The sequence below is a fragment of the Artemia franciscana genome, chromosome 1 (assembly GCF_032884065.1).
Source record: "Artemia franciscana chromosome 1, ASM3288406v1, whole genome shotgun sequence".
In the NCBI taxonomy this organism is placed as follows: Eukaryota; Metazoa; Arthropoda; class Branchiopoda; order Anostraca; family Artemiidae; genus Artemia; species Artemia franciscana.
The window spans coordinates 46,820,812-46,837,470 of record NC_088863.1 but is presented as its reverse complement, the minus strand read 5'-3'; the positions used below and the strand labels follow the sequence as shown (position 1 = coordinate 46,837,470).

Sequence of the window (16,659 nt, the reverse complement as noted above, 5' to 3'; positions counted from 1 at the left end):
TTGTGATTTAATAGGAGAAAACCTGCAGGTTTAGCCCAATTAAACCTGCTTGGATCCTGTAGTAAATTTTGGAGTGATATTTATTGGAAAAAGGAGATTAATTTGATTTCTAGCTAGTCTTGGCTAGCTTGGATCCCTGGTCTCACAATTGCATTTAAATTTATTGAAGCTATGAAACATAGAATTCCTATCTATTTAAAGAAAATCGATGGATATAAGTAGGTTTTATTGCATTTAAGCCCTAGGGCCATAGCAGTTCAAAACAAAATAAAGGAGATTAACTTTAAAATACTCGACATTAAATAAGCACAACGTTCAGTCACCAAGAAAAACAAATAACAAAATCATACTTCTCTGCTCAGAAGTCCTGGTTAGTCCTGGCTAACCAGTTATAGTCCCGGCTAGTCTTCTTGACACCATTCTTGAAAACCCTGATACATGGTTGAATCTTTTATTAACTGATCTCCTGAAAGTGTTCGACCTGGTTGACTGCAATATCCTTGTGAATAAACTACGGACGGAAATTCAAGTGAGTCCCTTTCTAGTTAAAACTGTTGCAGCCTTTTTAACAAATCGTTCTCAAGTGCTTAAATATAAAAATGTTTATTTCGATCCCCTTCCTATCTTTTGTAGGGTCTCCCAGAGAACCCTGTTGAGTCCCATTTTATTCTTCACAATGGTCAATAGCCTCAAGAATAACCACACAGAGCAATGGAAGTATGTGGACAACCTGTCTGCACTTGAGATTTGTCGACGAAATATTAAAAACTCGATTAGGACATCACTTACCGCTGTCTTCTTTGTCGAAGATGAAAGTTAACGCTAATAAACCGTCAGTTATGACAGTTAATATTTTTAATTTATCCCTTTCTTTCACAAACCCCATTCCTTTTCAAGCCTATGCCACATGCATTAAACTACTTATGGTGACAATTACTGTTGACTTTAAGTGGGATGCCCATGTTCAAAACATCCTCAAACAAGCTTTCACTTCGATTTCCCTTCTAAACTTTTGATAAAATTCACTTGCCCCTCTAAGGATTTTCTCCAACTGTATTGTTCTTTTATTCAGCCAATAATGGAGTTTCCAAAAACGAGCACATAGAATCATAAATGGTGAAGGGAAGGCCACATATATTACATACATATATATATATATATATATATATATATATATATATATATATATATATATATATATATATATATATATATATATATGGCCTTCATTTCACCATTTATGATTCTATGTGCTCGTTTTTGGAAACTCCATTATTGTTAAGAAAATATTTAATTGTTAAGAATAGTTAAGAAACCCTCGTACGTTTTTGAGAAGACCTGGGCTAAAGGGATTGGTCGTTCTCCAATAAAATTGTTCAGGCCTCCCTTCTTTCAGATTGGAGCAATATAGCCTTGCTTCTATCACGATGGGTAACATCCGGAATTACTAATTAAAATACTAACAAGGGGTTTTGATAGTTTATCAGGGAACGTTTTTATTGGGTCAATTGGGATATCAATGGGACAAATACTAGTTCTTTTTAGTTTCTGTATTTTTTTTTTCTATTATTTGCTTCGCTGAAATTTTCGGGATTTAATCTTTTGAAGTTTCATGGATTAGATGGTTTTCCGAGAGAGGGGGGCACGTTTGCACAATGCTAGGTAGGTGTTTGTTAAGCTCATTGGCTGTCTGTTCACATGGTTTATCCAGAAGAAAATCAAGGTTCTTGCATGAGGGACCCCCTATTTCTTTCACTTTCTTAACCATTGCTGAGGTTTGCTCTGTTTTAAGCAATTAAATGTATTCTTACCATAACGAGAAGCATTACGATGTATTTCTTTCTTTATTTTTTTGCGGAGGGTTAAGGCATCATCTTTTTTCCCATGGAAAAAAAGTTTGTCATTATTTGTCATTAAAATTGTTTGAATAGAACTAGCAGAAGGCGACATCACGACACAATTTCATCCCAACTCTCAGACGTAATCCAAAATAAAAATGCTTTGACTTGTTATTGGCTGGTACAAAAATTCAGAAACTGAGTAGTTTGTTTTAAAAACTATCAGCGGTTTCAATTTTAGCATGAAACAACAGCTACCACTAAAGGGGGAAGGGCAGTTGAACTATTGCAAAAGATTTTAAGGTTGGTGCAAATAACATCCAAACTGGCTCCACCTCTTGTATTAGGGAACAATTTGCTTAAGCTTCTGATCTTTGCACAGATAATTAAGACTTAGTTCGGTTGCATCTCCTGCTATAAAGTACCGGCATTTGGATACTTTGTCGTCACAAAGTCAAGACTTGCTTTTAGCCTATCATGAAAATTACGACGAGAACGAGCATTCTGTCAGGGTGAATAATAAATTAGCAAATGATTAAATTAGTGTAAAGCCGAGGCAGGCATTTGGGCTTATTAGATGTCCAAATGATTTTATCACAATCACCTAGTCGTCGCACATGAATAAGGGTAGGAGATAGACAATCCTTTGCAAAAATCATCACCCCTCCTCCTTTTTTCCTAGGGAGGTTAAGTTGGGTCAATCAGGCGTAGCCTTATAAACTTCTAAAAACCGGTCATTTTAAGAAGATTTGGATTATGTGCCTGGAATTTAGCCATTACAGTTATATCAATATGGTTCAATTTTGCTGTCATTGTAAACCTTGCTGTTATTTTGCTGTTTTGTCCAGCTTTATTGTAAACATTAGTAAGGCCTTTAAAACAGAAGGAAAGATCAAAATCCATACTACTAGATATAAGGAACATAATATCGGATCAAGTAATGGGAGGGGACTTTCAAAAATGATTTACCTCACCCCTGTTACACGGGAGCAAATTAACAAAACGTTGAATTTAGTTCTATGAATTTTCTGGCTGTTGTGGATCCAGATAGGAAGTAGCCTCTCATTGACTTTGATGCATTTTTTACTTGAATTTATAAGAACATAAAATGTCAGTCTAGATTCCTTGTCAGGCTGACAGATAAAAAATTTCGAGTTCTAGCTAACAGTCAAACCGTAAACAGTCTTTACAATTCCATGTAGTAACGGCTACTCAGAAGATATAATCTATGTGGACTTTAAATGAATTTAGTGAACTGCCTTGGACCAGTTTTGACATTTTATCACCATCATCTGAAACTTTTAAATATTTTAAACAAAATCTTAGGCTGAACGGTAAATAGTGTGAATACACTACTTATTCCGAAAGAAAAACTGCTTTCTTATTTTTTTTTTAGAGATAAAATTTAAATTTTAGCTTAATCTCAAGCTCTGACCATAATTTTAATATGAATAAAATTATTAAATATTTTGTTTTTAGTAGAACGCACCAAAATTTTGCGCAGGAATGTAAAAAGACTCCGAAAGTGTATAAATGAAACAAATAAACTAAGAGTCATGCGGAGTGTATTTCTAGGGGCCTATTTTTAGGAAGATGGTAGATAAGCTTTTGTTCACCTTTCATAATCATGAAAGAAAAATATTTAATCAATTAAAAGGTCGGTTTATTCATCCAGCTGCATTCTTATCTCAAGGCAGAGGTTAACTATCACTTTTTGTTAGGTTGAACTAGAGCTTTTGTTAGGAACCCTGGATTGTCATCAAGGGATCCAATTCAATGATGATAGTTAAAATTTATCGACCTCCCATCCTCATGAATACAACTGTTTGTTCAATCAAATAAGTACTTTCCCTTTTAGTTCCACTCTTGAGGTCATTTTCACTAGAATTGAAGTTGGTCATGTTGACCATCAATCCCTGTGAAAACAATATTTTATCCATCAAAAAGTAAATTTTTCTACTAAGATCTTCTCCAGTGGATAAGAAGAGAGTGGAAGCAAAAGTATACGTTTGTTGAACAAACATAGTACGAAAACACAGGTTCAGGTGTAGCCTGGATTGTCATCCAGCTCTCATCCTTATGAAAATCCTTAGAGCTCTGGTCAAAGAGTCATGGACAACGTATCATGGTCAAAGGTCAAAGGTCAATGCTCAACGGTCATGTCATGGTCAACGAAAGAGGGATTTGAGGGGATGGATGCAAAACACAATTTTATTCAACAAATTTAGGGCAAAACACCGGCTCACGTTAATGGGTGACTTCTATAACAGAGAGAGAGAGAGAGAGAGAGAGAGAGAGAGAGAGAGAGAGAGAGAGAGAGAGAGAGAGAGAGAGAGAGAGAGAGAGAGAGAGAGAGAGAGAGAGAGAGAGAGAGAGAGAGAGAGAGAGAGAGAGAGAGAGAGAGAGAGAGAGAGAGAGAGAGAAGGATTTATTCGTTATACAGATATCAAGCGAAAAATGGTAACTACTTCCCCTAAAAATCAAAGCTTGTCCTAGGGGGAGATAGAGAAAACAAAATACATGACATGAAAGAACACTAGGCCACTGACACCACTAATACCACCACACTCAACTATAAATATGAAAAAAACATCATTACTTAGCTATTCCTCTGGGAACTACATATCTTCATGACCCCCACAATAAAAAAATAAATGAATGGATCAAAAATCATAATCTACAAAAAGCAGTTCCTTAATAGTTTTTCGAAATATATCAGGGTCTCCAATACTCCTTATATTACTTATCAAACTATTCCATTTCCGTGTACCTCTATATAAAACAGAAAAACGTGAACGGGAAGAAATGCCTCTAGGTAAACTTAAACCAACACTATATCCAGCTCTTATCTTTGTGAAAATGGGCTACAGCCCTCATCATCGTAAGAATTAGCCTTAGATCTTTAATACGGCATCTGAAGTAATGTTCGCTTTTAATTTCATAGATGGCTCTTCTAAAAAGGAATATATAATTTCCTAAAAATCCCAGACAAGATAAGAGATCTGTATTTTGGAAATTTCCCCCTAACCACTTCCCTTTATCTCATTTACATTTTCTACCCGTTCCACTATGGATAGCAACATTTTCAGCTCTCCCTTCCACCATAGAAAATGGATGTCTCAGAACGGTGCAGCAGCCAGTGCTGGAGGTGGCAATAAGGGGCTAAAGGGTGTTATTGCAGGTAAGATATGTAAATTAAATTATGCTTTGACAAACAACCTAATATATTATAGGGCAATAATAGTGTGATATATCTGAAACACACTTGACTATAATAATAAATGAAAAGCCTAGGCTGTTTCACCATGTAGGCCCAACACTTTCCAAATAGGCTAGCCTTGGCTATAGGCCTATGCTATTATTTTTCTTTTCAAATTTAGACTATAAGCCAATTATTGATGAGGAATAAAGTTAAAGTTAGGTATATTTTATTGATTTGCTTGCTAAAACTTGAATACAGGCTAAGTCTACCCAGAGCTAGCCTAGATCTATTTTTTCCTCTCAGGGGTGGTGGAGCATAGGGTAAAAGATCTCTTTTTGGGAGATCCCCCTTTTCTTTAACAATCTGGAAAAATTGACTGCCCCCATTTTGCTTCAGCATGGCACAATAGGCCTACAAGAATAGACCCAATCACTTCCCACTAGAGCCAGTCCAGTAGGAGTAATTTGTCATAAATTCAAGATATGGTCTCCTGGTAAAATTCTAGTTGAGTGACTTCTTGCTATCTCAGGGATGGGTCTACAGACTAAAGTATGTCCTGGGAAGGTATTTTGTAGTACCTACCTATACCCCTTCTTCCTCTAGAGGGCCCTGACCTTTGATGACCTTCAAAAGTATGTGTGTTATAAAAGTGAAACCTTGCAAAATAGATGTTCTGCTTAATTGAAGTACAACAAAATTGTTTTTAGCTTCATAACTTGGCTCAATCCCAATTTATAAGGTTTTAAAGATATGCAAATACATTTCCTAAATTTGTCCAGCAAAATAAGAAAAACAAATCCTGTAGAATTGCTGGTTAGTGATGATAAGGAGGCATTGACTCAATTGCATCCCACTCTGTTTTTCATTTAGTAGACCAACTTTTGTCAACAGCAATCTTAAAGGCATCAACAGAGGGAGCAACTACAGCAGAATCAGGAATATTGTTCCAATGGCTAATCACTATATTAGAGAAATAGTGGTTATGGACTCTGGTATCTATCCTCTTCTGGGACAACTTCTTACTATGCCCCATTGTCCTGGATGATTCATCCAAATGAAATGGATTTTGACAGGATTCATTATTTGAAAGCTTATAAGTCATTATGACATCCCCCCTTAATTGCTTGTGCAAAAGTGTTGAGAGCTTTAGCCTATTCAATGAAGATTGATAGTCAAGATTTTTGTATCCATCAACAACTTTTGTTGCCTGTCTTTTGACTTTGGGCATATTTTGTTTTTTGCTTATCACCCTTGTTCAGGGGTGTTGCTACACACACCCCAAATTCTAGTAATGGTTACACAAGACCCTTGTACATTTTGGTCATAACTTTGGATGAACTGCTGCATACAGTATGCTTGATTAGACCAAGGGTCAGGGATATTTTGGCAACTGCTGTTTTGTGCATGTTTGTTAAATTTTAGTTCCCCATCAACAACAATTCCCAAATCTCTCCCCTCTGCTGAAGAGTCAATCAAATGTCTTAAATCATCCCCTCTTATCATATGGTACTGCCCCTGTTCTGCCTCATGTTCATTCTCCCAGTGCATTGACTTGCACTTCTGAATGTTAAATTCAAGTCTTCACTCACAGGCCCATAGTGAAATCAAATTCAGGTCTTTTTGTATGGGAGCTCTTGTAACTGCTGATTCTGCAGAGCTAAAAAGCTTTGAATCACCAGCATAATGGCTAATCTTATTTCTTTCAGCTTCTGGAGCATCATTAATAAAAACATTGAACAATGTTGTTCCCTGAGGCACACCACTTTTGACTTCTGAGAAGAATTCTTACCCATTGTCTCCAAATACCTTAACTATCTCCTTTCTTCCTGAAAGGAGCTGCATCACCCATTCTACAACCTCCTCCAGATGGATACCAATATCTATTAGTTTTATCTTCAGCTGGTGATTACCTTAAATCACATTGTCTGGCAAATAAGTTATTATCCTGTATGTGCTAGTTAGTTAAGATGTTAAGCCAACTCTTTGGCTGCATTCCATTCTTGAAGCCATGGCTTAGATGGCCAATCTTTGTCAATAGCTCCCTTGCAGGCCTCCATACTAGGGACTGAGACTGCTTTTTCACTTAGGGAGTTCCAGAGCCCCATGACTCTGTTCAGGAAGAAGTTGTTCTGTAGTCTGGTGTTGGTTGTTTGCAGTACAGCTTTATGGTATGTCCTTTAGTTCTTGTTGATTAGTTAGGTTCAAGCATATTTTACTTTATCAAAAGCTTTGATAAAATATGAAAGGATTGTGTCAACTGGAGTATTGAGATCTAGCAACTTAGTAATATAATCATAAGCATCTATACGATTTGTCTTGACTTAGTGCCCACGTTTGAAGCCTTGTTGGCTGTCTGTGAGCTGTCTGTGTTGGCTTGTCAAATAAATGTATTATAATTTTTATATTCACAATTCCTTCAAGAATCTTACCAACTGTTGAGGAAATGCTAATTGGTTGGTTATTTTTGACATAATTCCTACTTCCACTCTTGTGGACAGGCATAATATTTGCTTTTGGCAATCTTAAGGAACAACTTTGGTACCAAGAGAGTTTTTGAACAATAGTTTTGTTAAGGGACAGGCAAGATCCAAGTGGGCCACCTTTAAGGTCCAGAGATCAACTCCATCAGGGCCAACAGACTTATTTGGATTCAATCTTTTGAGCTGCAATTCTATGTCCACAGATTTGATGGTGATAACTTTCATAGGTTTCTTAATATTGTAATCCAACATTACTGGCAAGGAAGCATTATCTGGATGTGGTTAAACTGCTTTTTCAGAGCTTGGGCAATATCTCTATGATTGGTTATACTATTCCTATTAACTGAGAGTTCTGTTACTCTGTTACCAGGCTTTTCAATTGAGGTATATTTCCAAAACCTCTTTGGATTGGTTTTTGAAGCTGATGCTAAGGAAAACAGCAACAAAGACAACACTGCCTTTCCATAACAAACAAACACAAAGTAGAAACAATAGGGAAAATGCAAGGTTACTGCCAAAAATGCAAGTTTAGCTTTGAAAACTTGCATTTAATCATTCTGTTTGAATGAATTTATCATCTTACTTCATCCTATTTATCAGCCCCAGTTGAACTTTGTTGAAGTAAGGATTCTAGGGCTGTTTTTTTTTAATTTAAAAAAAAACTTTATTAGTCTTAATTCTCACATTCTAATATATATATATAAATATATATATATATATATATATATATATATATATATATATATATATATATATATATATATATATATTTTCTTTCTTGTATTGTGCTGAAGACAGCCCTTGGACATAGGGCTGAAATATCCACTGAATTGATTTCCACTGTCTTGAAAAGATTTTCCCTATTGTTTCTACTTCGTGTTTGTCTGATGCTAAGGAATTCTAATACTTGCCTGTAAGTTCTCTTGTAAGGTGCCAGACTTTATTTTGCATCAGTTTAAGATTTTCATAATTTGCCTGTGCTGGAATGTCCTTGCATCTTCCTTGTTGCATCCTTGGTTTCTATTTCCAAGTGGTTTTTGTATATTTTGCTGTTATCTGCATAAGCACCCTTTCCATATCAAGCCAAGCTTCCTCTATATTTTTATTTTAGTCTTGGTTAGCTAAATATTGCCTGACCTTTTTGTAATTTGTAGACACATGCTTTCTAAAATTGTCTCTTTGTGGGTACAACTTTGGTCAATAAATAATGGCTATATGGTCACTTGGCCCAAGGACTTGAAGTCAGAGACAGAGAATATATTTGGTGGTGAGAGTAGAGGGTTTGGGGTTCCAGAAGCCTTTGGATTCACTAGACAGTGGACATTTGATATAGGAACGCTAGGTAGATTGTAATTGTTAGCTAAGTATTCATGGACAAAATCTGCATCATCTGTTTAGGTAGCAACTCCAAAGATCGCTATATTTAGTCTTCTTTTTTGTCTTCAAAGATTGGAGTCTTTATCGGGCTTTCAAATTTTGAACTGATGGCCTCCCCCTGGTGCAGTTGCTTCAGCTGTAACTAGGTCTTTCAGCACTTGCTTGTATGTGGCAGCACCTGAGGATCTCTCCAGGGATTATACTCTTTCTTCAAGGCTTGTAAATTTAGTGTCAATTTCCGCTTTCAGTTCAGCTTTAAATTAGGAAGAGAGTCCTTAATTGTTTCTTTGACTTTTGAATTCATGTTCTTAATAGGATTGTCAAGGTCACTCAGTGAGTTTTTTATGCTACTGTCCACAATTTTTGCTATTTTAGAAGAGTCTATACTACTCTTTTTGTTGCCCTTGCATGTGGGGCATTTTGACTCACAGCCCATGAGATGGGTCATCTTTGTTCATATGATATATTCAGGCTTTGAAAAATCAAGACAATCTGCACAAAACCACTGCTCACATGCATTGCAATTCATACAATTTGAGCTTACCTTCAGCTTACCATCATATGCTGCTCTAAGTGCAGGATTTCAGTGGATTAGCAGCACTTAAATCCAGAATAATGTTAATTCCCTAAAATCCAGAATGTTTTCTGTAATAGCTTCTCAATCTGTCTCTAATTCTGAAACTTAAGAATTGAAGTAAATGCTTCTTGAGAGTTAAGGCAGGCTCACTACCCTTATGCAACAAAACAAAAAAGAAAAGAGATAAGCAGATTCTTGCAAGGGGTCTGCCAAACTTTCCAATTAATACTTCTAGATAGCTTTCTTCATTACAGAGGATAAACAGGAATGGGGATCAACCATTCTCTGATCCCCAGGATCAGAGGGATCATTCAGGAGATCAACCATTCTCTGTTAACCATTACAGAGGATTAACAGGAATTCCTGTCAACCATTATTTTGCTAAGAATTGAAATTTGCTAAATGTCTGCATAACAGCTCCTTTCCTTTTTTGTTATCAAATGGTGTAAATTGTTTTGAAGCATAAAAAGAAAGGAAAAGAGTGAGTGATTCAGCTAACAATAGCTTTAATTATAAGAATACGCTATTGTTTGCTTGACATTTCTGTTACTAAGTGTAATACCCTGTTAAATAATAAGCCCCTTATTCTGTGCTATTACTTGTACAGAGGCTCTTTCAGAGTTTCCTTAAATTAATGCTCAGCAGAAAATCTTATGAATCAAGAAAATCTTATTGCAAATATAGTTAATGAGGCTGTTTCCTTAAACCATTGTCTCCAAATTTTGTAGATGAAATTAATTTGTCACCATCTTGCATTCAATTTGATAATGTATAAGAAGCCTGCAAATTAACACAAGTATTGGTTTTATCAATTTGCTATTTATTTTCACTACTTTTGAAAGATGTATAATACTATTGATTTACATAGAATTTCCGTCTCTGAAACATGTGTAATGGTATCAAATGGTGTAAGATCCATAAAATATGTATTTACCCAGTACAATTAACAAACAGCTCATGGTAATAGAGCTCTTTTAAATGGAAATCAAAAGTTCTAGTGCCCTCTTTAAATGGCCAGAAAGATTGGAGGGCACCTAGCCCGCCTCCCATGCGAATTTTTTCCTCTTAAGGTGTTTCATCAAAGTTTTAATTTAGTCATTTAATTCAGCATAGTTGAAAGTTCTAATGACAATGCTTTTGAGGATAACATAACCCCCACAGCCTCTACCAAAAGGGCTGTAAGCTATGCAATTTGCCCCTTATTGTTCACATATAGTATTTGTTAATAGGAAATATATGTAGCTTATAGATCAGTGGTAGAACATTCAAATGCAGATTGAGAGGTTGCTGGTTCAAGTCTGACTGTCCCCTAATTTGTTTTTCATAAAAAATGAAGAGCCTTGACATTGAATTAGTGTCTTGCTGTATTTTATTCTGAAATCAAGCAAAGGTGTAAAACTGAAAACACTTCCCTTGTGCCTTATTTGAGAGTAGGTCTGTTCCTTAAGCTTCAGTTTTATAACACAAAGATTCTAAAAGTTTATCAATTGTCAGTGCCCTTTAGAGGGGGAGGGGGTAGAAATAGTTACTTCAAAATATATTTTTAGAAGATTATCGTGGCTCTGGATCCATTTCTGAAAGGTTTTTCAACTTCTTCTTCTATTTCAGCAAACTTAACTCAGTTATTTTTTAAAATAAGCCCATTCTTCTTGAAATTTACCCACTTTTCTCTGTTACATATGAATGTCCTTTTTTGCTACCAAATAGATTTCAATAGACTTACAATTTATAAATTTTTTATTGGGACGTTTTATAGGGGATTGATGCTCAGATGAGACCAATTAAAAATTGCATTTTTTTTCAATGAAAAATTATACCATGAGCAAATTTGTACTATTGTACATTATTGAGCAAAATTGTACCTTGATTTATAGCTACAAAATTAAATTTTAGAAAACTTTAAAATAAACAAATGAATACAAAAAAGTTAGGCTAATTCACAAGTAAATTTACTGACAAAAATCAGTCTGATTTACAGGGCAAAATTCAGATTGAAATTTAGCATTACTGGGCTAAACTCAGTTTGAAATCAAACATAACTAAGCGAAATTCTGAATTACCTGGCAAAAATGAGATTTAAAACAATATACTGTTTGACTCCACATTCTATCCTCTTTCCCAAAGTAATATAAACACTATTTTCATCTCATTTTACACATTCTAAGATGTCTCATCTTATGTGTTCATGACAAAATTTCTGCCTTGTCTCTTCATTTTCTTTTTTTTTAATCTTCTTTTCCACTGACTGAAAATTTCTTGATGTTCATCATTGTTATTTTTTTTTATTCTTTTTTAGATGCTGTCTTATTTTAATTGGCCTACAGTAGATAATGCTAGTGAACTATCTAATGATGTAAAAACATTGGATTTATGATAAGAAATGTCAGATTTAAAAAAAAAAAATGGTGAAATCGGTGAAAAAGTGGTGATGAAAAGAAGTGTTGGATAACTTAGTATATCATTCATTTTATACCAGGTTAATTTAAAAACAACTTTCCGCAAAAGAAGTTTTTCAATGAAAAGTAAAAAGCCACATTATCAAAGGTGAGGAGTAATAAAGTAAAATTATTTTTCAAGCATAAAACTACCATAAATAGCTATTGACAAATAAATGAAACCTAAAACAAACAGAAATTGCAATACATTACCAGGTCAAACTCAAAACAAGCAGAAAATACCACAAAGAGGAGTTGGGCTAAGACCAGAATATAATTTTGACTTATCTGGAAATTATCTTTGTTTTGAGCTGTGTGTTTTTATTTCTCATACCATCAATATAAAAAAAGTCTTAATAAGATTGGATTTATTAAAGTTATAAAATCAAAAACATTTTTAGTAAATGTGTATTTTTTTTAGTAAACTGTAAATAATGTTCTTGTCTTTAGAAGGCACAGGGGGTTTTAGTATTACTCCTCTTTATGGTAGTCTATGCTTGTTCTTGACCTGATCCCTCACTGTAGTTTCTATCCAGTTTGGGTTTCACTTATTTATTGATAGCAATTTATGGTAGTTTTGTGCTTGAAAAATTACATGACTTTATTTCTGATACACCCCTTTTGACAATCTGCACGCACAAAGTGTATTTTGATTTGGTTAGCCAAGTAGTACTCAGTAGCTTGCAAATGTTGTCTTTTGGTTAGTTCAACATGCCCCATGTGTTTCAACTTAATGCTACATGCTGTTCCAAATATATTTCTGATATACCCTTTTGACAGCCTATATGGACATTGTGTGTTTTGATTTAGTTCAACTTCCCCCTCAACATTTCTGAAATTTTCCTATTACTGCCATTAGTCTTAGTAGTAGTTGCTGTACAAGTTGTATTTGTAGTAGCAGTATGTACATATTGCCTTTTGGACAACTCATCATCCCCTTCATCAAGTTCCAAATTAATATCCTAAGTAGTTCCTGAGATATGCCTTTTTGACAGCCTGGATGCACATAATGGGTTTTGGTTTAGTTGAATAATCCCTTCAATATTTTCTGAAAGCTTCATCCTAATGCCCGTAATCTTTTTGGACACCAAGATTCGAACACGCCCCCCTTTTGCTATAACAAATGCTATATGTCAACAGTGAGCAAATTGTATAACTTTCCGAATTTACCCTAAGGACTGTGGGGGGGGGGGGGGGTTGGGTTGTGTCATCCTGTGAGACATAGCTTTTGGACCTCTCATTTATGCTGTACAAAACGACTAACTCAAAATTTTTGTTATATATCTGAGTGGGAACAAGGAGTGTGGGAGGGGCTGCTTTCCCTCTAATTACTTTTGACTTAAAAAGGCCTAGACCTTTAATATTAAGTGAATGAACCCCCTCCGAAGTTTCCATGACAAAGTTCCTCTCCTCTATGCAAATTACTTTGTGCCATGCTTTAAGTGTATTAAATGGAAAAAAACAAGTTCTTTTCGACTGAAAGTAAGGACATTAAAACTAAAAACTAACAGAAATTATTTCGTATATGTCGGGGAATGCTGGCATGTTCCCTCTTCAAAACCTTGTTTTTCACACTAAAGTTTTTGAGTATTTAAGGAAAGCTTCTTGTTTTAATTAAATGGTCCTTGTGTTTCAGGAGTTGTTCTTCAAGAATTGGGACAAAAAGTAAAACTAAAGAGCAAGGTATTGAGCAGGGGGCATGCTCCCTCATATACAGAATGATTTCTGGTTTATTCTAAGTTTTAATGTTGCCCCTTACTTTCAGTTGAATATTTTTTTTTGATTACTGATTGTTCTCAAAATAATGCTGGAAAATTTATCTCCTTCTCCATGAAAAACTATGAAAAACTTGTTTTTCATTTAATTTATAATTTTTTGTGTAATCATGCAGGAAATCCCCCTTCTGTGGAAAATTTTCGGTCCAGGTTGTAGATTAGGTCTCTTAATTGTTAGGTGGTGGGAGAGAAACTTCCAAGGAATTATCATTTATAACACTTGTAGATTTTCGTTTTTTGGGGTCTTATCTCATTTTATAGTCTCACCCGTTGTGAATTTAATCTATTTGTGGTGTTCTCCTGGTCTTACCACGGTTGATGGTTCAGGTGTTTCCAAAGAATCATCATTTTGATTCTCTAAGGTATTTGATTATTCAAGCAAGTCAAATTTCTAGCAACGATTTCTACTAAGCCTCAAACTATTGGTTTTCTTTTTTTATGGTTTTTGATTTATCGTAATTCCTTGTCAAATTACATACAAATATTTTTGCAATTACCTTTTTTTTTGCTGTTTAAGCAATTTAATGTAAACTTTTTCATGCATGAAAATCTTCAATTTTTCCGCATAAATGTGACAACGTATAGAAAAATTACATCACTGACATGAATCTTTTTTCCAAAATTAAGGCTGTTAACGAATTTCCTCAGACTTCTGACCGATCGTTTTTTTTATTCGAGAATATCCTAAGATACCAATTTTACCGAGCCATATATATATATATATATATATATATATATATATATATATATATATATATATATATATATATATATATATATATATATATATATATGTATGTATGTATGTATTTATTAAATTCCTTTTTGAATCACAGTTGGTGATGGCTGCACAAAATGATAGATATAAACGACTTCAAAGTCAATAATATATTCTTTAATCCTTAAGTTTCTTTCAACTGATTCAAATGCATATTCATAATGTATAAAATGAAGACTAAAGGGGTTTAATGCTTCTGATACTTCTCAATTATTAATCTAAAAGTGAAAATATGGGTGATACACCTTCTCCTCCTCCTAAGATTAGACCTGTTTGCACTTATTTTAAAAAAATGCAAAACTTCTTTTTCTCTATTCATTGCTTCGATTTTGGAGATTTATTGCACTGTAGGTGCAATAAAGTAGTTAAAGTAGGAGAAACTTAGCTGGTGAAGGCCCTGTCCTTGTGTGGTATACCATTCACACACTAAGGTGATTAGTGCTATGTACAAGAACAACATTGCTGCGGTTAAAGTAGGAAATGAGGTTAGTAGCTGGTTTCGTGTTGAATTAGGAGTTAAGCAGGGTTGCGTTCTCTGCCTGTTCATTGACCTCTGGATGTGGCAAGCCTATCCCAAGCCAGTATGAAGGAGACCTTAAACATAAATACCCTTCCTAAACTTAAACCTGTATACACTTATTGTAAAAAAGTGAAAAATTTCTTTTTCTCTATTCATTACTTCGATTTTGGAGATTTATTGTTCTGTTCCGTATCTGCAACAGGTTCGGAAAATGATAATCGTCTTTCCTCCAATAATGTTTGACGCTTCTCAAGATCTCTGTTCAGCTATGGGATGTCATTAACAAAATGCTAAATTTTTATTTGTGCTGTTACAAAAGATAAGATTTCCATATTCTGTCCCATTTTCACGAGCAACTAAGTCCCATCCTTAGGGAAGGGTGCATCTGAAAAATTTTCCTGAAAAGGGCTGTGATGCCTCAAAAAGTGTATTTATAGGTTCAGTTGCTCATGAGGAGGGTACTCTTTAGACCAAATCTACTAGGGTAACTCATAGCCACCCCCCAATTAGAGGACCCTTCATTTTATGATTACTATTTTTTTAGGTGGTATAACTGGTGGGATTGAAATTTGTATCACGTTCCCAACTGAATATGTTAAAACTCAGCTGCAGCTTGACGAAAAGGCTGGAAAGAAACAGTACGATGGCATCATTGACTGTGCCAAAAAGACAGTGAAGAGTCATGGAATTTTGGGACTTTACAGAGGCTTATCTGTGTTGCTCTATGGTTCTATCCCTAAATCAGCTGTCAGGTTAGTGTTAAATTTATTTATAGCAATATATAGGTAGGCTGGTGCCGTGCGAACAGACTCGCCAACTCCTTTGTACCATATTTCCTAAGTGCATTTAGCAAGTGAATTGAAAGTTGTGCCATATTTTGTAAGTGTAGCTAACAAGTGACCATTTTGTGATTGTAAAAGTAGCGTTATTTAGCGTTCATTTTTGGGTGCCACAATAGCTATTTGCTTAAACGAATACGATTAAACACTCTTTAAAAATTGTTTTATCAACTCATTTAAAGTTGGACCCAAATGTGAAAGTCCATTGTGAAAAGTCCTGACCATATTCTTTTTAACAGAAATGAACAGATTGAGATGTGGAACAAAGATTGTAGCTAACTTATAAGAATTGGAACTGGCGCTAATATCAACAAGTAAAAATTGCCAACGCCATCTAGCATTTGGCGACACACTTTTTTCAGCGTTATAATAAAATAATTAATTTAATTAACTTAATTGGTTCCTAACGGAAAAATGATTACAGAGCTTGTAAAAGTGGCAAGTGCTGCTGAATGCCAAATATCGTTGATTTTTTTGTCGACATTAGTGCCAGTTTCCATTCATACAAGTTACCCATACTTTTTGATTGAGATCTCATATGTGTGCCCCCTCCTCCCACCTCAGAAATATCATTTTTAAATATCTATAATTCCTTGTTGTCCTATAATTAGCCTACTATTTCGATCTCTACTTAAGTAGGTAGGTAGGTAAACTTTTATTTGAAACCTCAATATCACATACATACCAATTAGTCGCAAAAAGGCCGTTCTAGCCTGTAATAGCGACTAAATTCCTGTTTCTTTAATCGTCATTAATACTAACCCATTAAATACACAAAAAGAAAAGGAAAAATAAAAAAAAGGCCTGAAAAAAACTGGATAGCTCACTCTAATTCAGT

General features: G+C 34.8%; 1 protein-coding gene across 1 annotated transcript in view; it reads left to right on the top strand.

Annotated features, from left to right (window-relative positions):
* Positions 1-4,801: 4,801 nt before the first annotated feature.
* The window catches only part of LOC136030646 (putative tricarboxylate transport protein, mitochondrial), a 61,603-nt gene continuing 49,745 nt past the window's right edge, over positions 4,802-16,659 (top strand). Inside the window, exons 1-2 of the mRNA XM_065709719.1 lie at positions 4,802-5,019; positions 15,527-15,734. Of these exons, the coding sequence (XP_065565791.1) occupies positions 4,908-5,019; positions 15,527-15,734 (320 nt within the window). The 5' untranslated portion in view covers positions 4,802-4,907. The remainder of the gene's footprint in view (positions 5,020-15,526; positions 15,735-16,659) is intronic.